Source organism: Eptesicus fuscus, chromosome 23, assembly GCF_027574615.1.
Source record: "Eptesicus fuscus isolate TK198812 chromosome 23, DD_ASM_mEF_20220401, whole genome shotgun sequence".
Lineage (NCBI taxonomy): Eukaryota > Metazoa > Chordata > Mammalia > Chiroptera > Vespertilionidae > Eptesicus > Eptesicus fuscus.
The window spans coordinates 17,603,965-17,622,198 of record NC_072495.1 but is presented as its reverse complement, the minus strand read 5'-3'; the positions used below and the strand labels follow the sequence as shown (position 1 = coordinate 17,622,198).

General features: G+C 51.6%; 2 protein-coding genes across 5 annotated transcripts in view; one reads left to right on the top strand and one right to left on the bottom strand.

Annotated features, from left to right (window-relative positions):
• NFRKB (nuclear factor related to kappaB binding protein) overlaps positions 1-2,505 on the top strand; it is a 29,427-nt gene extending 26,922 nt beyond the window's left edge. For all 3 annotated transcript variants that reach the window (XM_008142542.3, XM_028146904.2, XM_028146901.2), the window contains exons 25-27: positions 395-501; positions 1,265-1,400; positions 1,513-2,505. In XM_008142542.3, the coding sequence (XP_008140764.1) occupies positions 395-501; positions 1,265-1,400; positions 1,513-1,638 (369 nt within the window). In that variant the 3' untranslated portion in view covers positions 1,639-2,505. The remainder of the gene's footprint in view (positions 1-394; positions 502-1,264; positions 1,401-1,512) is intronic.
• A 2,645-nt stretch (positions 2,506-5,150) lies between these two features.
• Positions 5,151-18,234, bottom strand: part of TMEM45B (transmembrane protein 45B) — a 32,271-nt gene continuing 19,187 nt past the window's right edge. The window contains exons 2-7 of one of the 2 annotated variants that reach the window (XM_054712616.1): positions 15,938-16,082; positions 12,700-12,896; positions 10,447-10,653; positions 7,668-7,852; positions 7,095-7,240; positions 5,151-6,110 (exon numbers count right to left, since the gene is read on the bottom strand). In XM_054712616.1, the coding sequence (XP_054568591.1) occupies positions 5,999-6,110; positions 7,095-7,240; positions 7,668-7,852; positions 10,447-10,653; positions 12,700-12,880 (831 nt within the window). In that variant the 5' untranslated portion in view covers positions 12,881-12,896; positions 15,938-16,082 and the 3' untranslated portion in view covers positions 5,151-5,998. The remainder of the gene's footprint in view (positions 6,111-7,094; positions 7,241-7,667; positions 7,853-10,446; positions 10,654-12,699; positions 12,897-15,937; positions 16,083-18,234) is intronic. The other variant, XM_054712615.1, reaches the window with a different exon arrangement.

The window sequence follows — 18,234 nt, the reverse complement described above, 5'->3', positions numbered from 1 at the left end:
CCCGACAGCTGCTGAGCGCCGCGGGTCGGGGGCTACGCAGATGAGTAAGGCTACCCTCTAGGAGCTCGGCTCTCTGTGCGGAAGTGAACACACCTCCTCCTCTGTGGGTTAGGAACGCATTTAATCCTGACGACAGCATTGTGGGTGGTGCCTGCTGCTGTAGGCAGCATGGAAGAGAGGGTAGCGATCAGGTGGCCCCTCAGTGTAGACAGGAGCCCTGAACCACGGTATGTGACGGCTGTTCCATGAGGCCTCCCTGGGCCGCACCTCAGGAACGCTGGAGCCCTCAGAGCACAGGGGCGAGAGCCTCTGGCGCTGGCTCCTCGGCTCAGCCCTGGAGGAGACACTGGTCTTCTCATCTGCGTCCCATACACTGGCTCCTCCTCCTCTCTAGGGGAAGCTGCCGACGCGGATCACAGTCCCCCTCTCTGTGATCAGCCAGCCTATGAAGGGCAAGAGTGTGGTCACAGCCCCCATCATCAAAGGCAACCTCGGAGCCAAGTAAGTGACGTCGGGAGGGAGGGAGGGCAGGGCTTCCGGGTGGCTCCCTGTTGCCGGTGGGAAGGCGGCTGGTTTCCTGGGGCTCGCCCTGGGTACCTCTCCTTTGTTCTCAACAAGGTGTATTGAGCAGCTAGTATTGTTTTAGGTGTGGGGGCTATAGCAGTGATTAAAAGAGACAAAAGTCCATGCTGGCTTCAAGTGGGGAGCGAAATAATAAAGTGAGATACTGTGTGGGCGGTAAGGTGTACTATGAAGAAAAGGCAAGGAAGGGGACAGGCCGTGCCGTCACGGGTCGGTACTGACACGGCTCAGGCAGCAGTGTGGACTGCGGCTGCTGGGAAGCCTCACGTTTTTTGAGCCCGGTGGTGTGGTAAGTCAGAGGAGGAGGGCTTGTTGGAGCCTGGGCTTCCGTGGCCCTGACTGAAACGGGCCAGGGAGAAAGGGTGCGATGGGATCATTCTGATGGTCTCAAGGCAGCTGTGTGGGGCGGGGGATTCTTGACAAAAGTGCACGCCTCCCTGGAGCCTTGGTCATTACTCCTGCTGACCAAGGTCTGGATATCGGGGTCATTTTAGCCAAAGCACTGGGGGTCTTGGGCTTGCCGTGGGAAGCATAGAAGGGGGAACAAATGTGGTCTCATCCGCTCGTTTCCACTTCAGTCCAGAATGCTGGGATTTTCAGGGGCCCCAGACCCCCTGGTTTCCTTCCGTGCATGGCCTGCTTCTGGCGGGAGCTAATGCCCTGTCCTGCTTTCCGTCCACAGCCTCGGTGGGTTGGGCCGCAACATCATCCTCACCACCATGCCGGCGGGCACCAAGCTCATTGCTGGCAACAAGCCCGTGAGCTTCCTCACTGCCCAGCAGCTGCAGCAGCTCCAGCAGCAGGGCCAGGCCACCCAGGTGAGGCCAGGGCGCACTGCGGGCCACACCAGGTTCTCCTTTCCTTTGCTGGCTGTTCCCAGCCGCTGAGCCTATTTGCAGGCTGCTGACCAGACGTTCCCTTTGCCAACAGGTGCGCATCCAGACTGTCCCCGCGTCCCATCTCCAACAGGGAACAGCCTCGACTTCCTCCAAAGCGGTCTCCACTGTCGTCGTGACCACAGCTCCGTCTCCTAAGCAGGCACCTGAACAGCAGTGACTCTGAGAAGCCGCTTCCATCAAAGCCCAGGCCTGCTCCGCCCTGCAGGCCGACAGGAAGGGAGCAGGGAGGGCCCTCCTCCCTCTGAGCTCCTGCCTCAGGCAGGCCAGTGGTGGGCTGGCGGCCACAGGGCTGCCATCTGCTGCCACCCCCCCCCGAGGAGGACACTGAGGAAGGCTCGCTCCAGGTCTGTTGTGTACCGACCCAGGGAGGCTTCTCTCAGGACTGTGTGAGGTCAGTGGGTCACACAAGCCAAGCTCCCCGAGAGCAGGCTTACAGGGGGGAGCGCAGACAGCGACTGTGCTGATTCTGTATGTGGCTCGTACCTCTCAGCTTGTGGTCTTCTCCGTGACGAGTGGTCTGGATAGTTTTGTCTCCAGAAATTTTTATGTAACTTATTTTTTTTTAAGAGCCTATTGTACATCTTTGTCAAATAGAAACCTGGGCGTTAGCCCCCTAAACGGATTCATTCTTTTGACCAGAATGTGAGAATGGCAGGATTCTAGTAAGTTGGTGGCTGACTTGATAACTCCATGGAGAGGCTCGAAGATGGGAAAGAAACACAGGAAGTGAGATTGTGTGGGTTCTCCGAAATGGGACTAGTTTGGCACTGCCTCTTAAGGTGGGGTGTCAGGATCCTGGCTGTGGTCTGCTCTCTCCCTGCCGGCTGTCCTCATCAAGCCTGTTCACGCACGCCCAGGCCGGTGGGCACAGCAGGTGGATGCCAGCAGGGACGCTGCTCTTGCAGCACAAGCTGTATTTCAGTTCAGAGACTCTACATTCTGCTTTGCTCCAGAACAAGAGTCAGCAAGCCACCGCCCTTAGGCTGGCTTCCCGTTTTTATAAATAAAGTTTTATTGGAACACAGCCCAGGCCCATTCGTTTATGTATTATCTATGGCCGCTTTCAGTTCGAATAGAAGCAGAACTGAATAGATGCCACATGGCCCGCAAGTCTAAAATACTTTGTATGTGCTTAAGTAAAACTTGGCTGACTTTTATTCCAGAGTAGAGATGGGTGTCCCTGCTGGATAGCACCAACCCAAAGGTGAGTGTAGATATACAGGTTATTTAATCCTGGCTGTTTGCTAGTTCTCAGCCCCACCAAGCTATAGGCAGAGAGCTGGGCATGATGCTTTAACGAAAGCACTGGTTGGTAAGAATATATGCCTCTTCTGTGTTGGAGCAAAGCTTTTCTGCAGGGCCAGAGCTTCCCTAACTCTTGAAAGGATACAGATGACTAAAAAGGTATTTTAATCTGCTGAAGTGTAGCGAGGATACTTTATGGAGTCTGCGTGCGGAAGTGGATCGGAGGGAGTGGGAATGGCCTGCTCAGAGGGGCTTGCTGGGTAGGAGCGGAGGGATCGGGCAGGTTGTTGAGGGGCAGACACCTTTCGATGGCGTGGTGGTGACACCGTGGTTGTACAGGCATCTCATTGGATTCCTAAGGAAGTTCTGTGAAACAGTTACCCTGTTTTAACTGGGAGAAAATGCGCGTTTCAGCTGGAGTTAAAGAGAACCAAGATGTAAGTCCAGTCTTCGGATTCTCAGTCAGGTGCCCTTTCTGCTGCCTTCCTAAGAAGGGAGTGGCCGTGATGTGTTGTGGTGAGACTTGGGGACGGTCCAGAGCTGAGGGTGGTAAGTCTGGATTACAGAGAACAGGTGAACCGGCCGAGGCGGGACTGAGCTCTTGAGGGGAGTGGAGAGCTGGACAGAAATGGATGGGAAATGGCCAGAGGTGGGACTGCGGTGAGGAGACAGACTGTTCCTCCCGAGTAAAGGCGGCTGCACCTGCTGTTTCAGAATACTTTGGTATTTGCATGTCATTACTCCCTGGAGTCCCATTTCACATGGAAAGTTCATGTGACAGGCTCTAAGTGAGAAACAGGTAGAAATTTGAGGAATCCTGTGTTGGGTGTTGACTGCTGGTTAAAATAAACTTCCTCTGAATTTATTTAATAAATGATTTCATAAGGCGTTCTGGCATTCAGCCCCACCCCACCCTGTTACTGACGGAAGTCCCCTGACCGCTCGTCTCCTTAGTGGCTGCAGACTTTGACATCGAGGGGAACAGTGTACGACTGAGCCCGGGAAGTGAGATGGGTCCTGGCCAGCCTGTCGGTGGAGTACACACCGGAAACCCCCTCTTGGAGTTGTTCAGGTGACGTCACCAGCATTTGCACCAAACATGGGTCCTGGGACCATGAGAGAGGTGGTGGCTCCGGGGGTGTGTGTGGGGACAATTCCAGAAGGACCTGTGGCGGCCTTGAGTCTTTGAGCCTCTGGTGGACAGAAGTTGGCAAAATTATTCCGACCATGTGTCTAAGACTGGATTTGGTGCGTAGCGTTGTGAGGGGTTTGTACTGTAGCCAGGAATGTTCATGTTAGCAGTGATCACTTCTGTGACGGGGTCCCAGCCATGCTGGGAGGAGCATTAGAATAAACTTGGATGTTTTATATTTGATCCTCACCCTTCACCCTCACCCTGGAGCAGGGGTCCTCAAACTTTTTAAACAGGGGCCAGTTCACTGTCCCTCAGACCGTTGGAGGGCCGGACTATAGTTTAAAAAAAAACTTTGAACAAATTCCTATGCACACTGCACATACCTTATTTTGAAGTAAAAAAACAAAACGGCAAAAACACCCGCATGTGGCCCGAGGGCCGTAGTTTGAGGACCTCTGCTCTGGAGAAAATACCACATTTCCCCGAAGTCTCCTGCCTCACCTCCTTTAATTCCAAATGGAGAGCGTTGCTTTGAAAGTAAGACCCAGAGTAGGTTCCTTCTTCCCATCTCCAATCCCCGAGGGAAGGACAAGTTTTACATGAATTGCCAATAATGGGTCCTCTAGTACTCATTGAAGGATGTTGGGGTTTATCCAGCAGGCAAACCCAAGTGGATCCTGAAAGGGTACCCATGGGTTCGCCTCTCAGTATTAAATCCGAGTTTTCAAGGAGCTCATTCTTCTCCTGGAAGCTGAGACTCCAGCTCTAAGTGCTGGCTGAGCAAGGGAGGTGCTGAGCGTAGCGTTTCTCCCGGGGAAATGACCCCCCGTGCTCACCTCAGTGCTCCACGGGAACGGTCACTGCATTTGTGTGACGTAGCAGAGGGAAAGGCGAGACAGGCTGGCTGGAGTCCTCCTGAAATCTGGTTCTACAACATAGTAACCTTAGACCGCTCAACTCCGGAAGAACGAATGTATTTCCAGCATAGGTGGTCGTGAGAAACAAGATGCTATATTTCAGAGTCTGAAAAGTGCCCAACAATTGAATGGTACTACTTGGTCTATATGGTAAGACCTTTCAAATTTGTCCTAACCCGCTTTTATCCATTCATGTTCTTTTCTCTCTGCCTAGAATGTGCCTTTTCTATGGGCAAGCTCCTCCCTCCTTTGTCTCATGGTGGTTTCACTTACCATCATGGCAGTCACCCCGTATGAACTGCCTGCATAGTTCCCCATTAGACTGAATTCCTTGCTGGGCACATACTTAGTTAATCCGTACAACCATTCCAGTCCTGGTGCAAAGTAGATGTTTAATAAGCCCTTGTTGAAGGAAGCTTAAAAAAAACACAAACAGAACCAAGACTAGAGTATCAAGATTGTCAAGATTGTATTACCAGTTCCAGCTTCAGATCCTTTGCGGGATTCTTGTCCTTTGCTTTCAGCCGTATTTAAAGTCAAGGCCTTCCCTGACCTGACATTCTCTCTCCCTCACGGTACGGCTTTCCTGTCAGCATCCTCTCATGAGGGCACTTTTGAGGAGTCAGACCATCTGAGTCCCAGCTCTCATCTGGGCCACTAACTAGCTTCCTGATTTTAAAAATAAAATTCACCTTTGGCCCAACTTTGTCCCTTACCAACAGTGGTATTGCAGTACTCTGAAGTGTCCTGATTAGTTAAGAGATGTTAACAAGTGATGTGTAAACACCAAAACTTGTGGATTACTACTTTTTAAAAATACTTCCTAGACTCGAATCTCTAAAAGAAAGGCACTGTCATTCACTCACTTCCTAATAAGAAAGTACCTGCTTTCTTGGGAGGAAAAGAAGGGCTAAGTCTTCAACAGCAGTGCGTTTGGCTGGATTCAGATCCTGGATTCGTCAATGAGGCTACATGCCCTTCTGACACTTCAGAGTCTCTGATTTCTCTTCTCTCTGAGACGTAAAGGCTTGCTTCATTTTTCTTCATGAAGGATACCGCACCAACACAGTCTTCAGCCATTCAATCAGAAGGTGCAGATATAGAGCACCTTAAGGGCAGACCAAAGCAAGCATTAACACGGAGATGAGCTATGCCTGTGCCACTCAGCTAGTCCTGCTCAAGGGGACACGTACACCCCGTTTGTGACCGATGGCCCCTGCTCATTCCTCATCGGAGCCATTCAGGAGGGCCTTCTGGTAAGTGGGTTCTGACGTCAGCTTCTGAATGCCAATGATTTCTCCTTCTCTGCGCCTCTTGAGCCGGGTCAGAAGGCTGTAATGGAGAAACAGTAACAAATGAAACCAGCCCCCAAACTCCCTATTCCTTCACTGAAGGATGTGAAGGCATCTAATGGTTCTTAAAGCATTTACTTTCTTAAATATCGTGACTTCTCAGTATTCATTGGCAGATAACGGGATCGTGATTAATAGTATTTAATAGTTAATGTTGTAATTGAGACTAAACTTGGGTCTCCTGCCTCCCTTTTCATTATTGCACTGACCAGGCAGGAGAACGAATGGAAACTGTGTCCTTGAGTTGCGTTCTGTTTGGTCTGGGTGAAGTGTATCGGCTGTGGTGGGGAAATCGGGAGCCAGGGACGGAGATAGGGGCAGCTAAGACAACAGCTACTGCCGGGTGCCCACAGCCACTCTGGTTAAAGACGGGGCTCTGCCGTTTGCTCGTTGGGCGACCTTGATCACATTAGTCTTTTGGAGCCTTGGTTTTCCCGTCTGCGAAACATTACATATTTCACACAGTGATCAGGATTAAATTGGGCAGTGCATCAAGTGCTTCCCCTGCCTGGGAACGGTTCGCTGCAATCTCGGAGGAGCACTTCAGCTGCGTGGTGTCTTGTCTGATTGTCGCAAGGCCCCTGGGAAATAGGCGATGGGCTGGGACAGAGCAGGACTGCAGGCCGGTGCATCCGAGTGTTTTCTGTCACAGCACGGGCCTGAGCTCTGTCAGATCTGCCTCTGCAGCCCGGGTCTGCCCCAGGTTACGATGACCAGTCAGGCCCTTAACCTTCTCAGAGCCCCATCACCCTCATTCATAGTCTAGAGCAGCGGTCACCAACCTTTCGGACCTCAGGGACCACCGGTTAGCGACTGCTGGTCTAGAGCACCTAGCACAGGCCTCGGCATTTAGCTGGTACTTGTTAAGTGGTAGGAGTTAGTTGGGAAAGGGGTCCCTGGAATTAAAAATGGTGCAGGAGGTTAGTAAGGAAGGAAAACCTTGACAGAAGTCTCGGGGACGTACCAGTGAACAAGAGAGTAGTTGACGGCCACGACGCAGAGCGCAGCCAGGTAGTGCCAGCAGAAGCACATGGTGATGAACATGAGGTTCGCGTGATCCTCCTGGTCCCACTGCGGGCCTCCGAAGGGCGGGAACAGCACAAACCCAATCTGGTGGGTCACACAGAGAAGACGGCCTGTCATTAGTTGCCTCCTTCCTGTGGTTACCAAAGGCATTCGGACCGCGTTCCCCACGCCTGCCTTAGCGTGGAAAGGCGTTTGGCACAGGAGAATGGCTGGGTTAATTCTGGATTTAGTGAAGGCTTATTTCCAACCAAATTTCAGGTGGACACTTTAGCAAGTGGAGCCTGTAGATGGTATCAGTACCTCCCCTGGGGTGGGCGGATGGGGAAATAGTTAATCTGCTCACTGTGTACGCTCCATAGACTCTGCTTAACGCATCAGCAGGCTATTCATGGGTAAAGCGTCCAGGGGCGGCCATCTAAGTCCACCCACGTGGCATGTCAGACTTCACCTGGACACGCTCCGTGGGGCCTCTCCGTCCATACAGTGTTAGGAGCAGTGTTTGAATAATTACCTGCCAGAACCAGGTGCCTTGAAGAAGAACGAGCGTGGTTCGGAAAAGTTCCAGCACAATGTTGTCCCGAAGGATCACCTCCAAGAAGATGCTGAGAGCCCCTCCAAACACAGCGCACAGCAGCAGCGAGTGGATGTACTGGTCCAGTGGCGGCCGGTTGTGGACATGGTGGTAGAAGAGGAAACCTGCCCCAGAGCCAGGCACGGCCGTCAGAGATGCCCGTTTCTACATCAGCATTCACCCTGCACGCCCCATTACAGAATGTCCTCAGCCAGGGTCTTCTGCCCTTGGAAAGTCAGTTTATAGAACATTACAGGACAGGCAATAGGCAGATGAGATCTGTGTGTGTGCTGCCCCAGCCGGCGTGGCTCAGTGGTCAGCATCAACCTATGAACCTGGAGGTCATGGTTCAATTCCCGGTCAGGGCACATGCCTGGGTTGCGGGCTCAATCCCCAATAGAGGGCATGCAGGAGGCAGCCAATCAATGATTCTCATTACTGATGTTTCTATCCCTTTCCCCCTCTCTCTGAAATCAATACTGATGTTTCTGTCTCTCTCCCCCTCTCTCTGAAATCAATAAGACTATATTTAAAAAAAAAAATTGTGTGTAAAGTGGCTATAAGCAGCAAAGGATATATCTCTATCTTTTTAGAGTTGATGGTAGGGTTCAATACAGGATGGGTAAGTGAAATATTGCTGATTGGTGACAAAATGTCTGTGTGTTCACTTGAAATTCGGTTTTGACCTCATGCACCTTTTTTTTTTTTTTTTTTTTTTTTTTTTTTTTTTTTTAATTTCTTTATTGATTAAGGTGTCACATATTTGTCCTCATCCCCCCATTCCCATCCCACCCCTCTCCCCATGCAGGCCCCAATCCCCTGTTGAACTTAACCGTTGGATAGGCTTATATGCATGCATGCAGGTCCTTTGGTTGAACTCTCCCCCTCCCCCCCACCCTCCCCCTACCCTCCCCTATCCTCCCTCTGAGGCCCGATAGTCCGATTGATGCCTCCTTACTTCTGGTTCTGTTCTTGTTCCTCAGTCTATGTTGTTCATCATTTCCTCTAGATGAACAAGATCAAATGTCACTAGATATATACTAATAAGAACTGAATGTGAGACGAGCAATAATATTTATGCTGACAGGCAAATGAATCAATCTGTAGCGAGCTTCCCCCTGGACCAACAGTTCTTTTGAGACCCAATTTCGATGACCAGTAGTTCCTTATGTGTACATGTCAGCACTGACCCCTCAGCTCTGGATGGTGGACAAATGGTGGTAATGGAGGTCCGACTCCCTCTGGTTTGGTCTCGGCCGAACCCAGGGGCACGGCGTCACCCGGACTAAGGGGCACGTGGCCTCACCCATACCCAAGGGGCGCGTGGTCTCACCCGGGCCTGGGACCCAGCCTCACCCGGATGGATCCAGGGGCGCACGGCCTCACCCGGACCCAGGATCTGGCTTCACCCGTACCCAGGGACGCTTGGCCTCTCCCAGACCCAGGGGCACGTGGCCTCACCTGGGCTTAGTTTCACAAGGCCTCACCTGGATCCAGGGACACATGGTCTCTCCCGGACCCAGGGACGCTTGGCCTCTCCCAGACCCAGGGGCACTTGGCCTCACCCGGGCCTAGGTCCACGAGGCCTCACCCGGATCCAGGGACACATGGTCTCACCCAGACCCAGGAACGTTTGGCCACTCCCAGACCCAGGGCCACTTGGGCTCACCCGGGCCTAGGTGCACGAGGCCTCACCCGGATCCAGGGACACATGGTCTCACCCGGACCCAGGGACGCTTGGGCTCTCCCCGACCCAGGGCCACTTGGGCTCACCCGGGCCTAGGTGCACGAGGCCTCACCCGGATCCAGGGACACATGGTCTCACCCAGACCCAGGAACGTTTGGCCACTCCCAGACCCAGGGCCACTTGGGCTCACCCGGGCCTAGGTGCACGAGGCCTCACCCGGATCCAGGGACGCATGGTCTCACCCGGACCCAGGGACGCTTGGCCTCTCCCAGACCCAGGGCCACTTGGGCTCACCCGGGCCTAGGTGCACGAGGCCTCACCCGGATCCAGGGACACATGGTCTCACCCGGACCCAGGGACGCTTGGCCTCTCCCAGACCCAGGGCCACTTGGGCTCACCCGGGCCTAGGTGCACGAGGCCTCACCCGGATCCAGGGACACATGGTCTCACCCGGACCCAGGGATGCTTGGCCTCTCCCAGACCCAGGGCCACTTGGGCTCACCCGGGCCTAACCTCATGCACCTTTTTTAAACTCTTCCTGGAATAACAAAAGTCAGTAAGATTGTTGGATTACAGGATGCTTTTTTTTAAGGACCCATTTAACATCGAGCTACGTTGGGAGGTCTGCCTAGCTCTGTGTGGGTCTTTTTATTGATTTCAGAGATGAAGGGGAGAGAGAGGGAGAAACATCAGTGATGAGAGAGAATCATTGAATGGCTGCCTCCTGCAAGTCCCCCACTGGAGATTGAGCCCGCAACCCAGGCATGTGCCCTGGCCGGTAATTGAACCGTGACCTCCTGGTTCATAGGTCGATGCTCAACCACTGAACCTCAGAGGCTGGGCCTTTCGTGGGTTCTTTAAGGAATATGTCACCTATGCCTAGGACTAAGCCTGCTCGGTGGTTGAAGTCCAGAGATTTGGATTTTTCTGGGGAAGGGTGTTATGTTTGTGATAGCTCTGGTGTCCTGTGCCCGGATCCCTAACCACAACTTGTCAGTTTCTTCCCTTTTCCCATCCTTACCACTAAGTTACCTTCGTTGAACGCTGCCACAGCCATCACCAGTCGGTCAACCCCCAAGGGCACGTGACTGACGAGATAGGTGAGCATGTCCGTGATTCCCGAGATGGCGAAGAACAGGTACATGGTGCTGTGTTGCCAATTCATCAGCTTGATCCACTCATTTCCCGAGTACAGGTGGAGGTGGGGCCCATCCGGGACAAACTGCTCTGCTAGGATCCCTGCAGGGAAATGAGGAGGGGAGAGGAACTCTAAGACAACAGGAGACGAGCCAAAAATAACCCCCGAGTCAGGACTGAAGTCAGGATGTGGGTGACGGCCTGTGGCTTACTGCCCTACTCTGCTGCTTCAGTCTAAAGTGAGGTCTTTGCTGAGGAACCTGTGTAGATGTCATGTCTCAGTTGCTGTTCCTTGGACGGGGGCACGTGGAGGGAGGAGCAGCAGCCACAGTGCACAGGAAACCTGTCTGGGAGCTGAGATGGAGGGAAGGCATTGTCACCTCAGCGCGAGTGTGGCAGATAACTTAATCCTGGGGCTCCCTGTGCCAAGGGAGCAGGGAAAGAGGTCCTGGAAGGAAACCGTTCGGTTGGAAATAATAGAATCTGAGCAGACACTGGTGATGGAGATACTTGTGCACGCCCAAGGGAGGGAGGCCGCTCCCAGGGGCGCTTCGAGGCACGGAGTGGGCTTTGTGGTCGCAGCTCCTTCTCATAGCTTTAGGTTTCAGTGTCCTCCACGTCACCTTGGGGTTTCTCCCATTCTGTGTCCCAGGAGAGACAAGCTTTAGAGACGGCCAGGTGTGGGTCTCGGTTCTCCTCCCTCCTCCTGTCACCTGCTTTGAAGGCGAAAGCTTTGCCTTTATGCCTGGTGCCCAGAATGTTCTTGGGGCTACAAGAACTCCTCCATGGCACATTCGGGACCCTGCTCCCAAACATTGTTTCCCCAAACCCAGCCCCTGTCTGAATGTATGCATAAAGGATCCAGGAGTGGGTGAAAACAACCCAGGAAAGGGAAGTCCTACCAGAGCTGGAGACTAGCTGTAGTTCCCCACTGTACCCCCTTATCTAGAACGGTGAGTTCCTGGCACATAGTGAGAACTCGGGAAATCATTGGTGAGTGAGTTACTTTCACCCAGACACAGTGTTTAGCTTTGTTCAGGCCAATCCCATTTAAGCCATGTGGTCCCTGTTGACTTCTCGGCTCCAGAAAGATGCGAAAGCCTTTCTGATGCCCGAGCGGCTGGTGAATGGGCAAGTCCAGCGGGACCAGGAAACAAAGCTATGCTCCTGTGCCAGCTCCCAGAGGAGCCCCTGGCATGGCTTCAGCTGCGCCCAGGAAACTGGAGGCCAGAGAACGGTGAGTGGCAAACGCCATTGCCGAATAAGGGCCCTCATTGGTACCACTCATTCTTCCTGGGCCACCAGCAGAGTGGAATAGTGAGGAGGAAGTGGGCGAATCTTGTAGGGAAGGGCCCCATAAAGGAAGATCCCTCTCTCAGCCTCTGCGGGCTTCTTTCCGTCTCTTCCGCTGCCTCTTACTAGCCCCAAGCATAACACTCCTCTCTCTACCTGCTTGAGGTTTGGGGTGGAGGATACGCCCATGAGTAGGGGTTTACTCTTGAGATTCTGGAGGAGAGACAGTTGGGAAAAAGATTTTTCTAAAACTCAACTTCATGTAGTCTTTTCTCATAACTCGTGAGCTTACTCTCTTAATTTGTTCTTTTTCTACTTTGTGGTGTTTTGCCCTTTTCATAAAGTATGTCTCTGTTCCTACAACCATGTCTTTCTAGGGCAGTCATCGGCAAACCGCGGCTCGCGAGCCACATGCGGCTCTTTGGCCCCTTGAGTGTGGCTCTTCCACAAAATACCATGTGCGGGCGCGCATGTACATTGCGATTAAAACTTCGTGGCCCATGCGCAGAAGTCGGTTTTCGGCCCAGGCGAGTCTATTTTGAAGAAGTGGCGTTAGAACACTCAAGGGGCCAAAGAGCCGCATGTGGCTCGCGAGCCGCGGTTTGCGGACCACTGTTCTAGGGCAAAGGATGTAATTTACTTGGTACTTTCTCACAGATGCCAGGCACTATTCACTGTTGATACTACGAAGCTGCGTGCACAGCAGGTGTTGATGTGAAACGTTCAGTGGCCCACTGACAGCCCGTTCTCTGTTCTCTCTGCCCGTGGAGCCATCCATCCACAGGGTCCAGAGCGGGGGCTGAGGGCTCTGGGTGTGATGGGAGATCCCCTGGACCACGCGGCCCCCATCCTTACCAATGACGGGGAATAAAGTCCTGATGGCGGCCTCAATGATCTCCAGACGCTCGTAATTATGACTCAGTTGGCCTCTTTTCCCCTTTCGGTGAAAATACTTCAGTGGGTACTTCACTGACCACCACAGCCCAACGATCAGGAAGAAGCTCCCCGGGAGAGCGTGGCCCTTGAAGTTTGCCATCGGGGCCCTGGGTCACCTGAAACACAGGGGCAGCGGTCAGGTGGCTGGAGGAGGGAAAACAAATGGGAATCTTGGCAGGAAATGCAACACATGACTGAGGAGTCCAAGTCACAAGCCGTATGGGGAAGGGCCCACTCATTCTCATCAAGTAAGTCTGTGTCCTGTCACCGTGTCACCAACATCTTGTCTGCTGAGCAGTTAACATGCTGACCCTGAGGTTTGAACAACGTTGGTAAATAGCAAGGGGTGGGGGGAGGGGGGGAAACGGAGTATAGGTAAATATTAATTGATCTCAGGGTAGAAAAGTCTTCCTAAATGTAAAGGAGTAAGAAAAATAGTCATGGACACTGGTACTTTATAAGGCAAGCCAGTCGGGGGAAGCTACCATCTGTGGGGTTATGACCTGCCCAGGCTGAGGAGCCTCAGGTGGCCTCCGGTCCCCCGCCCTGGTGGCCCTCAGCGTGCAGTGGGACCTGGTTGGTGCAGAGCACCCCTCGTCCAGGGAAGCGGGGCGCGGCAGGGAAGTGGGCCACCCCTTGCCCGTCATGCATGGGTTTTTATATATTTCGTTGCAACAAATCGTGCAAAATGATATATTAGCTGAATAAACTTAGGTCCACCAGGACAGTGGTCGGCAAACTCATTAGTCAACAGAGTGGCAAACCACAGCTCGCGAGCCGCAGTTTGCCGACCACTGCACCAGGAGAAAGAAACACTGAACCAACAACTTGAGCTACATCCACATTCAGCACACATTTTCTTTTTAAGCATTCAAAGCAATGTTTCTGGAATTCAGTACGAGGCCAACAATGTCTGAGAGCTATTTTGCTGAGAGTCTGGTCCAGCGTTTGAAACAAGAAATAAGACACTGTTTCAACGGCGTCACGGTTCAGCTCATGGAACATGTCCATGTGGAGGTGCGTGCTCGACCCGGTCTTTCCGCAGCTGAGAAGCTGAGCGTCTGCAGACGGTAGTGTCGCATTAATAAAGGAAGCAAAGGGAATCAAATATTGTTGAGCTTAAAGGGCTGGGGAGCCGAATCGGACACTGAGCCTGCAGTTTCACCAGGCGATCACAGTCCTGCCCCACCAAGGATTAGCACCCCTGCCTTCCCCCTCAGGGCCCGGATTGTCTGGGGGGCCAGAGGGAGGGAAGCACACGTGAAATAGAAGTCAAAATGGCCCACCGGGAGGTGCTTGACCATAGAGGCTTGTCAGTCTAGCCAGGATCACTGATCGGGGTGGGCCCATCAGAGGCCTGTGAAAGCTTCGGAAGTTGGTCAGTTATTTTGAAAAAGCACCTGGTCCTTCCCAAGCCCAAGATGATACAATCCCAGGGATGCCTGGCCAGCGTAGCTCAGTGGTTGAGCCTTGACCTATGAACCAGGAGGTCACGGTTTGATCCTGGTCAGGGCACATGCCGGGGTTGTGGCTGGATCCCCAATGTGGAGCTTGCAGGAGGCATCCGATCAATAATTCTCATCATTGATGTCTCTCTCTCTCTCTCCTCTCTGAAATCAATAAAAATATATACTCAGGGAATATGCAATCATCCTGTTGATTTGCATGTTCTCTCCTTAGCAACCATGTGGCCTTAGCAGCATGGCTGATGGGGACGGCGGGACGACTTGAAACGCGGGCTCCAGATGGGAGCCTGGATCCAGCAGCACCGCACCTGATTGCAGCCAGAACAAGAGCTAAGCTCGCCGACGGTGCGGAAGGCTGGCTTGGCCTAGCTTTCACATGGCACAGGCTCTCTGGACATTGCCCCTACTTCCTGGCCCCGATTTTCTATATTGGGGCAGACAGATGGGACATTGGAGCCTTCTATTTTCACCCAAATAACTTACCACCAGACCTCACGCTCCCTTGTGGGTCTCTGCTTTTTCTCACGACTCCACAAGGGCCCCACTTCCACCAGCAACACAGATGCTCCTTCTCCAAAGAGAGGACACGTTTATCTTAGCGGTAGGCAGTGCCACAGCAAAGGGAGAAAGCAAAGGCCCAGCGACTCAGTGGGCCTCCCACGTCCTTCCCTGCAGGCAGCTGTGGTCCCGTGGCCCCTGCACAGCCTCCACCCGCTTCTCTCTAGTCGAGCCGTTTTGCCTCGAATGGCTGTAAAGTCTCAGGGAAAGGGAGCCTCTAAAGGTGGCACGTACAGCACAGCTGCCTGAGCCCCCCAAACAGAGACTCCCTATTTTATTTAAAAAAATATATATATATATTTTTTAATTTATTTCAGAGAGGAAGGGAGAGAGAAACATCCATGATGAGAAACATTGATCGGCTGCCTCCTGCACGCCCCACACTGGGGATTGAGCCTGCAACCCAGGCATGTGCCCTGACTGAGAATTGAACCGTGACCTCCTGGTTCATAGGTTGATGCTCAACCACTGAGCCACGCTGGCTGGGCTGGAATAGTTATTTTAAAAGGCACACCAGGAAAAGCAAAGCCAGAACTTGGGGTGGGAGTCCTCAGCTCAGGTCTTGTCTAAATGTCTAGACCCTGGGAATGAACTCCAAATAGCTGTTTCCTCATCACAATATTCCCTTCCATAGCCTTTACTAATTAACGAGGAGCATACCATAGAACAGTGGTCGGCAAACCGCGGCTCGAGAGCCACATGCTGCTCTTTGGCCCCTTGAGTGTGGCTCTTCCACAAAATACCACGGCCTGGGCGAGTCTATTTTGAAGAAGTGGCGTTAGAAGAAGTTTAAGTTTAAAAAATTTGGCTCTCAAAAGAAATTTCAATCGTTGTACTGTTGATATTTGGCTCTGTTGACTAATGAGTTTGCCGACCACTGCCATAGAAGAACGGGCAAAGACACGAACACAATTCACAAATAACACACCGATAAGGAATTTCACTGGAATTAAAGACATGCAAACGAATGCACAGTATCATTTTCACCTAATGGGAATATAATTTGAAAAATTAGAGATTTGATGCAGCTCTAACATAAATGGATATGGTGTTTTTTTTTTGCGGCCTGGCTGGTGACCTAAAGCAATGTAGGGTGGGAGGAAAATAGCAGTTGATGGAGATCTAGAACATACCACTTAGGAAGATCGGCACCGCGGTCTGCACAGCCTACTCCAACCCTGCCGTCCCTGCGTCACTGGCCACATCGTCAGGGCTGGGTCACGCCTGATACTTTGGCAGTTGAGGTTTCCACCCTTCATCAAGCGCTTTCACAAGCTTCTAAAGAACGCTTACAGTTTTTAAAGTGTCAAATAGTATTTAAAGTTTTACAATGAAAAACAGCAGCCCCATGTTCCCTCCTCCTCCCACCACAAACCACTTTGAATTCTTTGTTTTTTTCTTTCTGGTAATTACCTCCATCGTTCTAGTTAATTCGTGCACACGGCCATCTGTTAATTTACTGTTGTCGGGCATTCTCTGTCAACTTCCTGGAGCCCTCTTACGGCCTCTCCCTTCACTTCACAGGCGTTACATTACACACGTTGATTGAAATCGTTAGCTACATTATTATGGCTCTGGAAATCCAAAGTCCTTACCAGGGCTCCACGTGACCTGAGCTCTCTCTTTGATCTCGCCTCCCCCTCTATCCCTGCGACACAGGGTCCCCCTCTATTGCTTCAACAAGTACCACCCACTCCTGCTTCCGGGCTGTGCACTAGCTGTTCTTTCTAGACCAGTTTTCCCACAGAGAGCCGACTCTTTTCTCCTTCACTTTACTGGGGTCTCTGCTCAGATGTTTCTTTATTCCCTATTTTATGCAAAATAGCAGATGTGTCCCACTTTCAATCCATATATACTTCTAAATTTCTTTAATGAATCACTATCTGTAGTACGTATTGATCCTTTTTTTTTTTTTTTAGCATCTATTTTGTCCACTAGAATGTAAGTTCCATGAAAGTAGGGACTTGATCTGCTTTGTTATTGCAGGTAGCCCAGTACTCACTTAGGGTCTGACACATAGTATGTAAGAACTCCAGTATTTGTGGGATGAATGCTAATTGTCTATTTTTCCAGCAACAAAAGCCACACACACACACACACACAATTTCCTGAGATGTTAGTGGTAAACTGACTCATACTGGCACATTCTCTCCTTTGGCCTGAGAGATGCTTTTTGTCATGCTGATGTATCGGCATGAAAGGGTTGTCAGGCTGAGAACTGAAGTTAACCGAGACATTTTTTCCATGAACAACTTGGTGGAGACCTGAGTTGTGGGAGACGGGAGACATTCGAGAACCGATGTTTGACTGTACTTGGAATCATACAGTCTGTAGCCTCTTCAAATTGGTTCCTCTCTTGGTAAACATGCATTTAAGTTTCTCCCATGTGGTTTTTTTTTTTTTTTTTAAATGGCTTGATAGCTTATTTACTTTCAGTACTAAATAATATTCTAGCCCTGGATGGCATGGCTCAGTGGGTTAGAGCGTCGGCCCACAAACTGAAGGGTTCGATTCCGGTCAAGGGCACGTACCTGGATTGCAGGTTCCCTGGCCCTGTTGTGGTGTGTGCAGGAGGCAGCCAACTGTGGCTCTCTCACATCGATGTTTCTCTCTCCTCTCTCCTCCTCCTCCTTCACTTTCACTCTCTCTAAAATCAATGGAAGAAATATCCTCCAGTGAAGATTAATACACACAAAAATTCTATTGTCTGGATGTACCACAGTTTATTTATCTATTCACCTACTGAAAGACATCTTGGTTGCTTCCAAGAATTGGCAAGTATGAATAAAGCTATTATAAACATCTGTGTGCAGGATTTTGTGTGGGCATAAGTTTTTATCTCCTTTAGGTAAACACCAAGCAGTGAGATTACTGGATTAGAGGGTAAGAGTATGTTCTGTAGAAACTGCCCAACTGTCTTCCAAAGTGGCTGCACCCCTTTCATTCCCACCAGCAGCGGACGAGAGTTCCTGTTGCTCCACATTCTCACCAGCATGTGGTGGTGTCCGTGTTCTGGATTTTGGCCAATCTAATAGGTGTGTAATGGTATCTCATTGTTTTAATTTGCATTTCTCTAATGTCATCTGATGTGGAGCATCTATCTATATAAAACCCTAATATGTGGTGGAACGACCGGTCGCTATGATGCGCACTGACTACCAGGGGGCAGACGCTTAATGCAGAAGCTGCCCCCAGCCTTCAGGCCCCGACTGGTGGTGGCAGCAGTGGGGGAGGGGGGGCGGTGCCGGTGAGTGGGCAGTGCCAGGCCAGTCAAGGCAGGTGCAAGGACCCCTGATTACCCCGCCGGTTACCCCACAGATCGGCCGATCACCAGCCAGGCCTAGGGACCCTACCTGTGCACAAATTTCATGCACTGGACCTCTAGTCTCTTCATAGGCTTATTGGATATCTTATTTGATAAAGTGTTTGT